General features: G+C 34.9%; 2 protein-coding genes across 3 annotated transcripts; one reads left to right on the top strand and one right to left on the bottom strand.

The window, feature by feature from the left end:
- Nucleotides 1-257: 257 nt before the first annotated feature.
- Nucleotides 258-1471, top strand: LOC108374303 (uncharacterized). Of its 2 annotated transcripts, XM_017630281.1 has the most exons (3): nt 258-728; nt 798-1190; nt 1250-1471. In XM_017630281.1, the coding sequence occupies exons 1-3, from the start codon at nt 370-372 to the stop codon at nt 1404-1406; spliced, it is 909 nt and encodes a 302-aa protein (XP_017485770.1). In that variant the 5' UTR covers nt 258-369; the 3' UTR covers nt 1407-1471. The 2 variants fall into 2 exon arrangements, with proteins under 2 accessions (XP_017485770.1, XP_017485767.1); XM_017630278.1 differs by having other exon boundaries at nt 258-1190.
- A 4466-nt stretch (nt 1472-5937) lies between these two features.
- Nucleotides 5938-6917, bottom strand: LOC108374302 (uncharacterized). Its single transcript, XM_017630277.1, has 3 exons — nt 6602-6917; nt 6352-6533; nt 5938-6105 (listed from the first exon to the last, which is right to left on the bottom strand). The coding sequence occupies exons 1-3, from the start codon at nt 6915-6917 to the stop codon at nt 5938-5940; spliced, it is 666 nt and encodes a 221-aa protein (XP_017485766.1).
- Between the last annotated feature and the right edge of the window lie 5177 nt (nt 6918-12094).

Below are 12094 nucleotides of genomic sequence, written 5' to 3'. Positions count from 1 at the left end.
TCAGCTAATCAACGATGAAAATGTAAATATAAGCTAACATATGTTCATATACAAGTATTAGGAAAAATACAATGCAATTATATTATATACAGGCAGGTTCTGCAATTCAGTTCCGAGTGAATTTCAACCCCTGTCAATTTGACTTCAACGCTAATTTGATTGAAATTCACTCGGAAATGAATTGCAGAACCTGCCTGATTATCTTTTGTTTTCAAGGAGCCGTTAAAAATTCCAAGAGTTAGCGACACACGATGGCTTTCAATTGAAGGGACCGTATCGCGAATACTACAGCAGTGGCTGGAGTTGAAGACACATTTTGGTATTACTAGCAATTCTGAAAAATGTCATAAAGCAGAAATTCTGTACGAAATGTATAAAGATGAACGAAATTATCTCTACCTTCTGTTTTTGAGGCCAATACTTGCCGAGTTACTTGCTCTTAATAATAGCTTTCAAAGTAACAATACTGACCCGACGAAATTACTTAAAGACTTTGCAGTTGTAATTAATTCTTTAAAAAGTAAAATCATTAGCCCAGATAATGATGTTGATGTAATCTCGATTGATTTTGAGCAATATATCAATAAAAGTTGCTATTTGGGATATAACTTCGAAAAGAAAATATTAGAGATGAAATCCTCCTCTGGGCTAACCGAGGAATCAGAAAAATATATAAGAACAATATGTACAAATTTTGTAGTAGTGCTTATCAACCAACTAAAACAAAGGTATAATAGTAACATGCACATATACATACGTATTAATATAAAATTATTTGAAAAATGTTATTATTGCAGGTTACCAGATAATTTCGATACGATTAAAAAAGTTAATATGTTTTCAGTGGGCAATGTTTTACGTGCATCGCATGAGGAGATAGAAGATGTTTTAAAACATTTTAATTACAGTGATGATATGATAGAAAAAATTATAATTCAGTATAATAGAATTAATTTTGTAAAATGGAATAATATAAGCAATACAATGCAATTTTGGGCAGAAGTTCAAACTTATACGGATGCAGGTGGTAACAAATTGTTTTCCGATTTGGCGGAATTTGCACTTCATTTACTTTCACTACCTTGGTCTAATGCAGACGTGGAACGATTATTCAGTCAGCTAAACTTGGTGAAAACAAAGCTACGCAACAGTATACACTTAATTACTATAAATGCTATATTAAGTATAAGGTACAATTTTTATAAACAACTCGTGTAGAAGTTTTATATTAAATAACATAAATTTCCAGATACGGTCTTAAAAGGCATAATAAGTGCTGCACAGACTATGAAATTCCAAGAAGTTATTTAAAGATGATTGGAACAAATAAGGCATACGAAAACGAGAGTATCGATTATAATAATCAGTCCGATGATAATTTATATAAAATTATAAATGAGTTGTAACCTGCCTAACTTTTGTGAAAACTGAAAGTTTAGTTAAAAAATAACGTTCGACTGAAATTTTCATACATAAGTTATATTAACTTTTTAACCGACTTCGAAACCTCCATCAATTCGTTGCAATATATTTTTGTTATGTACATATGTCACCGCATAACTTTGGACCACGTTAACCGATTTCTATAATTATTTTTTTAAAGAAAAGGCGGTAACTCATATGTGGTCCCATACTTATTTGGTTTACATCCGATCATTGGATCATGAAGAAAATAACGGTACACTTAAATTTTTATATGAGAATTGAATTTTATTTTTTGCTTAAACATAACTTGTATTCTATATTATTCGATTTCAAATTTTAATTTCAAGTAATGTTTCCAATGATTTGCTTAAAATTAAATTAATATGAACCTATTTATTCTTCGGCTTTTGTTTTGTGGAATTTAGCTTTTTCTGGCGGGTTTTTATAAAAATCTGGATTTTTTTACTCCAAAATAGTTGGCAGCACTGACATACGCACACCAAGCATGCAGAGCGCCGCTCCGAGAGCGGTAATAACACACACATTCATACATAGTACATGTTTATCCGTACAAATCGCGTGCTGTGGTGTTGATGGATATTCAAGGCGCAAAAATTACAGGTGATAGCGATAGAAGCTATGCTTCTTCTTATGAGCACGCTTGTGTCAAATTATCGCCTGTTTTGCTTTACTTACATATCCGTATATATATACCCTGCAAACAAATGCTCTCGAAATCTTTAAGAGTGTCGGAAATTTGTTACGATTCTTTTAGAAATCTTTAGAGAAAAACATATGAAGCGGTTGACAGGAACTAGTAAGAAATTTCTGTACGATTTCTTAAAGAAAATTCTTAAAAAAATTGTGAAACCTTTCAGAATTCTATGAAATCCTGGTGTGCAGGGTATACATATACATACGAATATGAATATATAAAGATGTTGATGACACAAGGAGTTCATACCAACGGTAAATGTACAACCTGTAGCTGTTGAATCATGATGGATATTCAACATTTGAAAGCAAATTTATATTCCTGGGTGTAGCTGAGTGCGCAAAGATGCATGCCACAATTTGTTGATATCCAGAGATGGTCAGGGTTCGAATTCCACTGCAGGCAACATGCAAGTTAAATATTTTTTTTTTTAGTTTTTGTCTTGATTATTCACTTCACGAATGCTTTTTTAGAATGAACGCGGTCATTTAATATGCGCGTAATTGAATTGAATATTTACCAATATACAGTACTTTCGTTGACGTTTATAGTAAGATCAATTACGTTTCTATTTAATTTTAATATTTTTTCCCCTCAGTGTAGATGAATCGGACGATATTATCTTTGTTGGCCTGAAAGGTTTCTTCATTCGTCAAAGCATTTTTCATGAGTTTTAGTTCTACGAAGGTGGAAACTGATAAAATGTTATTTTACTGCTGCGATAAGGAAAAGGTGATGAGAGTTTGCGACGGCAGTATTTTCGATTTGTGGTTTCCTCATTGTTCAGTACAAATTTTAAAACTTTTGGGCAAGCATCGTCTTCGTACTAATTGTGAAATATTTTCATAGTCTAAATAAAGACGATGCAGCGTATTTAAAGATATTCTGCTGAAAATTGTGTCAATAAGCTCCAACTAACTTTAGTGTCGACTTTATTTTCACTATCAATACGCCGAATTGTATTTTAGGCAATATCATGTAGATACATTCAAATATCAAATTGAAATAAATTTGTTTTTCTTAAGGCCAGTATGCAGCTCTAAAGAAAAGAAAAACTCCATATGAAATGACGTACAATAAATGGATAAGAAATTTTCTTGTGTAAAATTTTATTGAGGCAGTATGCAATTCTTAAGAAGTTTGCTAAGCTTTTTACTACGGTTTTCTAAAGTTTTTTGTGAAAAAGCGCACAAGGCAACCCATGCTTGCAACAGAAATATATGCCCGTTCCATTATTTCTTGAGGAAAGAGTGAGGCTGGTGAGGTATCAGATGTCAAAATTCGTTGGACACACACGCGAAATAATGGCAATTTTTTCTTTACCGTTTTCTTGAGATCTGCATACTGACCGTTAACTAGAAATGTATATTTAGTCAGGTTCTGCAATTCACTTGCGAGTGAATTTCAACCCCGGCCAAATTGAATTCAAAACCAATGAGATTGAAATTCACTCGGAAGTGAATCGCAGAACCTACCAGATTATGGCGAAGGTTTAATGTATGCATAGAATCTGTACTGTGTACCGTAAAGGAAGTATTCGGTACCGAAATCTTTATAAAGTATTGAGCACCGGCAATTCAGCACATCACTATTTGCCAGTGGGGAGCGAAGTTTTTAGAAATTGAAGCTAATCAAGACGTATTTATGATCTACCATGTCTCAAACAAGATTTAACGCTTTGGATACTTTACCGGGATTGCCACACAGATTGCCTTGTCCAAAGCCATCCAAAAGTTTGCTCAAGCCAAAGCACGCAAAGCAAACTTTTCATCCCTGAGCGCACTCGTGCACAAGGGTATATTAAGTTTGTTCGCATAACGGCTGTTTGTAACAGCCAAAACGAATCGAGATAGATATGGACAAATGTATACATAAATGATCAGAATCAAAAGAGAAGTCGATTAAGCCATGTCTGTCTGTACGTCCGTCCGTGTACAGAATACCTCGTGCAAAAATTTAGATATCTGAACAAAATTTGATATGTATCCAAGGTAGGTTGGTATTGAAAATGGGCGAAATCCGACTGTAACCACGCCCACTTCCCATATAACGGTATTTTCGAAAAATGCAAAAACTGCGATATTTCAGAATATATTAGATGCAAATTGTTGAAAATTAGTATGTGAAGCAGAATTTTGGTAAAAAATAGTATTATTAAGAAATTTTTTGAAAATGGGCGTGACCACGCCCACTTATGATGACATGCCAAACTCGGTACGAGCCTTGCCTAGGGCCTAGCTAAGAAATCTGTTGAAAATCTTTGAAGTCGGCCAATAAACACGGCCACCTGCCATATAACGGTAATTTACGGAAACACGAAAACTGTAATAAATCAGTAACTACTGGAGCTAATTCACTTAAAATCGATGAATACAATAACCACTTATCAAAAAAGTAGAATATTATAAATTTTTGGATAATGGGCGTGGCGCCGCCCACTTATGACCACAAATGTGTATCTCGGATTTCCACCGAACTCGGTGCACTTAATATCCTTGGTACGGAAAAGCAATTTGTTGAAAATTATTGAAATTCGACTAAAATTACTCCCTCTTCCCGTATAACGGTAAATTTCCGAAATACGAAAACTCCGATATTTCAATAACTGACTTTTGGGAATTGGGCGCAGCACCGCCAACTTTATAACTACAAAGGTGTACCTCGGTAACCACTTAATCGATTTGTACCTAACCAGGTTCAATTATATCAGTAAGTCTAACTCTGCGTATTATCGAAAACATTTGAAATCGGGTAAAGACCCCTACTTATCATGCAAAGGTAGTTCAGAAAAAGTTCAAACGACGATATTTGATACCTGCGCCGGGTATATAAAGTTCGGTTTCGGTCGAACTTATACTTCTTTACTTGTTGTAATTGATATTTGAAAATTTTGATTATAACAAAAATAAAAATTTGTTTAAATTTCTACTATTTTTGCAATACGTTGATTCTAATAAAGACTTAAATATATTCGGAAATTTAGAATTTGGCTTGATAAATTCACAAAATTTACGGTTTTCATAAAAAATTTAATCTTACAATGGACTTTTTTTATTTTAAACTTACATTTAAGAAAAATCCATTCAATGCTATAATTACGATTTGAGTTTTCCAGTTTCTTCATTACGCATGAATATCAGCATACATTAAAGATGAATATTATACTTAACCTACATTTTGTTCATAAATAACACATAATTGTGTATATTTTATCCTCGAAAAGTACTTTTTCTAATCGTGAGGCGAAATTCCCCACAGTAAGTGTTGCCGTGCGCGCAAAACGAACACGCTGCACACAACCCAAAAGTACTCCTCGGGGACCAAATGGTGAAAAACTGCGAAAAGGTTTATTACTGTAGATACTGTGAACTAAAGGCACAATAAGAAAATATGCATGAGGGCTTGCGAAGTCAGTTTTATTTTGCTCGTCAGTTGGTATTTAGAGAAATCAAGACCTAAGTTGATAAAAAAGTAACTTTCTGCAGGGGCTAGCTTCCGTTCACGCAAACAAACTTAATACCATTTACATATTTTGCATGTGTTTTAACACGTGTTGTAGTCGCCAAACATACATACTTACATATTTTTAAGGTTTGTAGTAAGCATCAGCTGTCATATTTAATTGTAATTATAATTTATTCCATTTCATGTTATTAATGTATACATGATTTAATTTCCATCTTCCCATCTTTGCTAACATACCTACATATGCCTTCATAGGTATGCACATATGCATGTATGAACATGTTTTTTTCACTATCATGGTATGCACATACCATATTTTTCACACTTCATTTTCATTTGCATATCGCCCATTGTTCAATAACAATCGCTGTTGCTGTTGATGCATTGCTTTTGATGGCATTCGCATAGCATTCGGCTTCTACTTTAGTTTCCGTTGCAGTTGTTTTCATGTTACTGCTGCTGTTATTTTCCCTCTTGATATTCTTGTTATTATTTTTCCGCTAAAAGTGAAATAATTAATTTTCAATGTTTTTTTTTATGAAAATCTGTTTGTATTGTAATCTGCGACTGGAACTTTTACTGAACCAGTTGTAAGTCTCATAAATTAGAAATTCAAGGCCGTGAGGAAGGCACTCTTTAGAAGCATGATTAATTGCCAACTGGATAGAATGGCAGACACATTTGACCAAAGTTAGAGATGGAATTTCTCGCTTTAATTCCGTGTAGACACTTTTGTTGCGACCAACCATGACGTTGGCGTTGTCTGTACCAATTCCGATAAGTTTATTAATATTTAGTTTAAGCTTTTTTAATTCTTTTTTCAGACAGTCCACTATACCACCAGAATCTGCATTTTCCAGTTCTGCTAGTGATAGAAACGTAGATATAATTCGGTTATGCGTTTTACTGAAGTAGATGATGACAATGCCTAAACATACATAGAAGAAAATTTAGATTAGAATTTTCAACTAGCACAATAATGTTTTACCGACTTACCGAGAAGTTTTGTTACACTAATGTCAGTGGATTCGTCCAGTAACAAACTAAACTTGGAATCGCCGATGTCCGTCCTTAATTCTTCAAAAAAGTGCGGAGCCAACACATTTTTTATAATATTTGTACACTTCGTTCTATGCAGCCGTATCTCAATCGCATCACTAAATTTTTTTTTGCACATTTCACTTAAATGGTCCACAGGCGCAATGGAGCTATGCTGAGCTACATATAACGCCAAACTAGCTTCCTGCTCCGCTGCTTTTAACGATGCAGGTTTGAATGGTAGCTTAGTTTGATTTACAATGTTCCCACTCATGGTTTCATGTTTTTTTGTCTTGGCGTGAGCCAGCAAGTCGCTTAATTTTGATATTAAGGAGGTTTTGCAGTAAACACAGTATGCACGTCCTTCGTCGTCCTTGTCTTGCCGAATCCATGGCTTTAAAGTTGGATGCTTAGACCACTCAGGTCGAAATTTCTGCTTGTAATTTGATTTTATCATTTTACTTAAATATCACGTTATGATTTATGTACATATTTTGCAACGCCTATGCTGTTTGCGAAATTCAAATTCACTGCAACTGGTATACTTCTTCATGTCAAAAGCTCCATTCACAATATCCAACAAAGAGAGTAGCCAAATTGTAGTGTTATTAGAGAACGTAGAATTATCTACGATATTTGATGTTACTAAAAACTAAAATTTTAAATCCGTAATCATATATATTATATATACTATATTGTATAAGGGAAAAAGCTAAAAATCCGTCAAAAAATTTCTCAAAAAGCTAGAATTCCCGCTTCCCGCAATTTCTCATTTCCTCCCGCTAAATGGACTTCGAAAAAGCCAGATCTGACGGGAAAAGAGCTAAATTGGCAGCCCTGGTCAGGACTGTCAATTCCACGTTTTGAGTGCTTGAAAAATAATTTGTTCGATAAGGCGTGTTAGAGCTCCTCGCATTTGCTTGATGAAAGACCTTTTGTCATTTTTCGTTATTATTCCTCCATTATTCCTCCATTCGTGTGGCCAAGCAAATGGTTGTGTACCACTCAGGATTAACTGTTCTATATTCCTCTTAAGCCACTATAACCACATTACCCGTTGTTGCGTAGAAACAAGTGACCATTTATTTTGAAGTGCTTCTTGCGCAATAAACAATTGTTTGTGTTTTCTTACCTCGAAAAATCTCCATGCATACAACAGGGAGTCGATAACGTCGATAACTATGTTTAACCGGAGATTAGTGTTAACCAGACATTGAGTAACTGGCCCTTAGAAACGCACAGTTGAGTAGTTCCGCTCAGCTCAACAGTTGGCAACATTCTGTCACTTTTTATAACATTGAACGATCTTTTCAACATAGCGGCAGCTCAGTGTTGAATTGGAAATATTATTGGCGCAACTATCTTTATTTAGTTGGGATCCCGTACGAGTCCGGACTAGCAGAAATAGTCAGATTTTACTGGAAACCAATCCCGTACTCGGTTATCTAACTATTGAGAGGACAAAAAACAGAGTAAATAGGGTCTTCTCTCTGTCAGAAGTTACCAGTTTTAGTCCGAAGATTTGTTGCTGGTAAATTCTGGTAAATATTTCAAACGATCTGCTGTAGTGTGTTTGGCAAACAAATTGTAAACAAAGGAAAAGTGCTAACTCATGTTGAAAATTATTTAATTACTTGTTTAAGTGGATTCTAATGAATTTGAAAGTATTTTTGGTTATTTATGTACATCTATGAGCTGGTTGTATTTACATACAAAATAAGCAAAAATTTACAACCAAAATTTGGAGGTTATGTTGAAATTGGCAGAAGGTACCATTTTTTACTAGAAATCGATTCCGTAATTTTCAATGTTACTCTCTCGCTCAGAGCGAATTTTTATTTTTTCACAGTTTTACTAGTTTATTCCGAGGAATACGGGATTATACCTTTTATTGCAACTTCATTTGTTTCATTTATCAGCTGTTAATTTTGCAGCATATTCATCAAGCCGTTTCTAAAGGCTGGTTTTCACTATGTCATATTCTGATGACAAAATTGGTCTATATATTTTGACACACCTTCATCTCCTTTATCCATATTTTTGCTTTTTATTTTATGGGCCAAGAACAGACAAATAGCCGATTTGGCAGCACATATGTATATAGATGAATGAGGGCCTACTCTAATCTAAATTAACCGATATACTTAACAATGTGTTTTTACTTATTAGACAATAAATGCCATGACATAGTGAAAATAAGCCTTAAAACGTAATTGTTGGATTCCACAGTTGCCAGCAGTCTCGTAGTAGTTGAGGTAAACCGCTACGTTCTTTGAACACGTCCAATGAGTGAAAATGCTGGGCCTTCGCAGAGGTAGTATAGGACTGTTTTCTTACATTCCTTTAGACTGCAGCTGCGGCACCGTGGGTTGCACGGGAGGCCCATTTTGGCTGCATGTTTGCCAATAGACCAATGTCCCGTTATCGTGGCAGTTAACCTGACTATACCTTTTCTCAACCTGTTTCTTTCCCCTGTCTTTGGTTTATCATATTGCGGCCATATATTCCTCGCAGTTTTGCAGGTTTTTAAGGTTTTTCGATGAGTCCGAGTGGACGGGTTCTTGTCTCTGCTGCGGATTAGTCTGGAAATGCTCCGACTTTAGCCAACTCGTCAGCTCTCTCATGCTTTGCTTGCTCTCTCGATTCCTAGTACTTCCGCTTGGAAGATGTTAGCACAGTTTGGTGGTCGCAACAAGAGAGAGACATTCAGCATCTCAGAGAACACCCCCGCGGGGCCCCGAGCCTACACTGTAGTCCATTCTGGACCTATTTTCGCCCCCGTCTTCCATGGCCTTGAGGAAAGCAAATAGTTCTTTGGCTTCAAGGTTGCTAACAACCTCTTTGAGTAGAATGGGCAGGATGCCATCCGGATCTGGTGTTTTGGAGCTGCCAAAAGAATCAGACGGCAATTAGCCCAATCACCTGATTTCCTGAACAATGAGTCTCTAAAGCTATGAAATTTTTAGTCTAACTTCTTGTCGCTGTAGGGAACCATTAAGCCTTTTGGGCAGGGACCTAAGTAGCAGTTATTTTTTTCCAACAGTAAAACTTGGGCAGATATTTTTTAAGTTCGAAATAAAAGCCTTTCCGGACAAACCGCTTTTTCCAAATTAACGATCCAGAAATAACGATCGAAGGCTACCATTTCTAATAGAAAAGATATGCATATACCTAACCCAAGGTTTTTTTTATGCTAACTAAAAAACCTTTTTTATTTAAATATTTTTCATTAGCTGGCTTTCTGCTGGCTTGCCTCGTTTAAATATTTCAGTTTTAAATCTAGTTTAGTCCACTTTCAGTTGATACCAAACTTGTTTAATTTGGATAAGAGGTTTGTTTATTATTAGGAAAGGTCTTTTATTTTCGACTTAAAAATATCTGGCCAAGTTTAGCTGTTGAAAAAAAAAGAAACTATTATTTACGGTCCCTGTTTTTGAGTGCAACCAGCTTAGTCGTTTGGTCTTCTTTAAGGGTTTTCACCAGTCTAGATGCTCAGTTCAACATATACATAAATACCACTGCAGTATCTATGAACGAAGCTCTTGTCGAAGAACGAATAAATCTCTTGTACTTCCATCAGGGAACTGCACTGCGCCTAAGGAGTGGATGAGACAAAAAAGCCTCATCAATGCTCTTAAGACACATCTTAATTTTTATTTTTTTTTATCGCCGCCGCTTAAGAAATTTCACATTTTTTGGTATCTTCCGAGAACAGCCTTCTTAACACAAAGCTAAAATTGTAAACGTTCCTTTATATAAAAAAATCCATCGTTTGCCAACGCAAGCTATTTAAAAATAGATAAAAGCTCAAAAGGAAAACCTAGTAATGTATAATAATTCTTAGAAATTAGTATATTGACTCTCTTTGTCACCCTTTTCTTTCAAAAATCATATTGGCATAAAAATTATATAAGGAAGTTTATGTATGTAATTATGTAGATACATGCTAACATTTACCCAAAAATACGCACTTACCTACATACATACATACTTGGTAGATATGTATGCATATACAGTAACGTGCAAACAATTAAAACCCGTCAAACAAGTTCTTTGACCCAAAATGTAATTGAGGCCTTATTAAGTGAAGGCATTCTAAAATGCTTACCCAAGAAGGCTGCAAGTATTTTTAGAGGAGATTTTAGCATTGCAAATGCATTTCAATATGTATACCGTCGCCTCAGAAAACGGATGTCGTATGTTACAAAACAGGGTTTTGAGAAAACTGATTTTGAAGTTTAAGGTCGAATTGTTGCGAAACTAAACGCTAGATTTTTCCACATTTTTAAATTCAATATAACTAAACGTTAATGAGAAAATTTACTTTTCATTCCGATACCCTTAATTTAATAATCCATTTAATTTATAAAATAATTTGAATTTAACTTTTTAAACAGGTGGAAACCCTCTTCCAAGACCTCAAAAATATTCTTAGCGTTCAAATTAAAGATTTCTTAACACTCCTTCGTTTGATATCCATATTTTAATATTTTGTATAACTTGTGTATAAGTAGATAAACTAAGTTCGTCATTTCAAGCAGGTGGCAACCCTTTCCAAAATATTTTCAAACTACTACTTTCTGAAACACCTTTCGTTTGGCACCCACATGGTGATATATATTTGTCCTACCTAATATGATTTTTAAGAAACAAAGCTTTTCAAAACCATTTCGTTTGATACCCAGTTTGTAATAATTTAATTTTTCAAAAGGTGGCAACTCTTCTCAAAAGAGTAAAACCTTATTGCACATCTACAGTTGAAGGCTTTTAGTTTGACGTATCATTTTGGAAAATTGAACGAACAGTGGGGATATTATAGCATCGAAAAACTAAAACCAGTTTGCATATCTACAGACCAAGCGCTTTAATTTGGCATCTCATTTAGATTTTTTTATCCTCAACCAAAAATCCCTTCGTGTATTACATACATACATAGATAAAACAAAAAAGTTTTTTTCTAAGAGCGGTCGCCCCGCGGCAGGCAATGGCAAATCTCCGAGTGTATTTCTGCCATGAAAACAGCTTTTCATAAAAACACAATAGCCGTGTCCGTCCCCTTTGTGTGACAACATCAAGGCGCACGCCACAAATTCGAGGAGAAGCTCGGCCAAACACTAGCATACATATGTGTAAGCGCCAATTTATTATTATTATTATTATTTTTTAAGTCGGACGGATTTCGTAACAAAACTTATGCCATGTCACCGATTCGCTTCAATTTCTTTTATGGGATCCATACAAAATCTATTTAAAAAATCCTAGAATACGTGTTAGCTTATTTCATGTATACAACCCATAAAAAATGTGAAGAAAGAAATGCAGATTGAAAGGCCGCTTGTCTCTCAGAAATACCTTTCGGAAGAGCTTTTAACTACTGAAATTATGCACAGGAGAATACGGATTTCCGCTTTTATTTACTAAATCCACAATCCGCAGTTATTGTATAATACC

Source organism: Rhagoletis zephyria, unplaced genomic scaffold, assembly GCF_001687245.7.
Source record: "Rhagoletis zephyria isolate East Lansing unplaced genomic scaffold, Rhagoletis_zephyria_1.1 Rzeph_scaffold_07576, whole genome shotgun sequence".
Taxonomy (NCBI): Eukaryota; Metazoa; Arthropoda; class Insecta; order Diptera; family Tephritidae; genus Rhagoletis; species Rhagoletis zephyria.
Note: the sequence above shows the minus strand (reverse complement) of the source record. Positions and strands in the feature narration are given on the sequence as shown.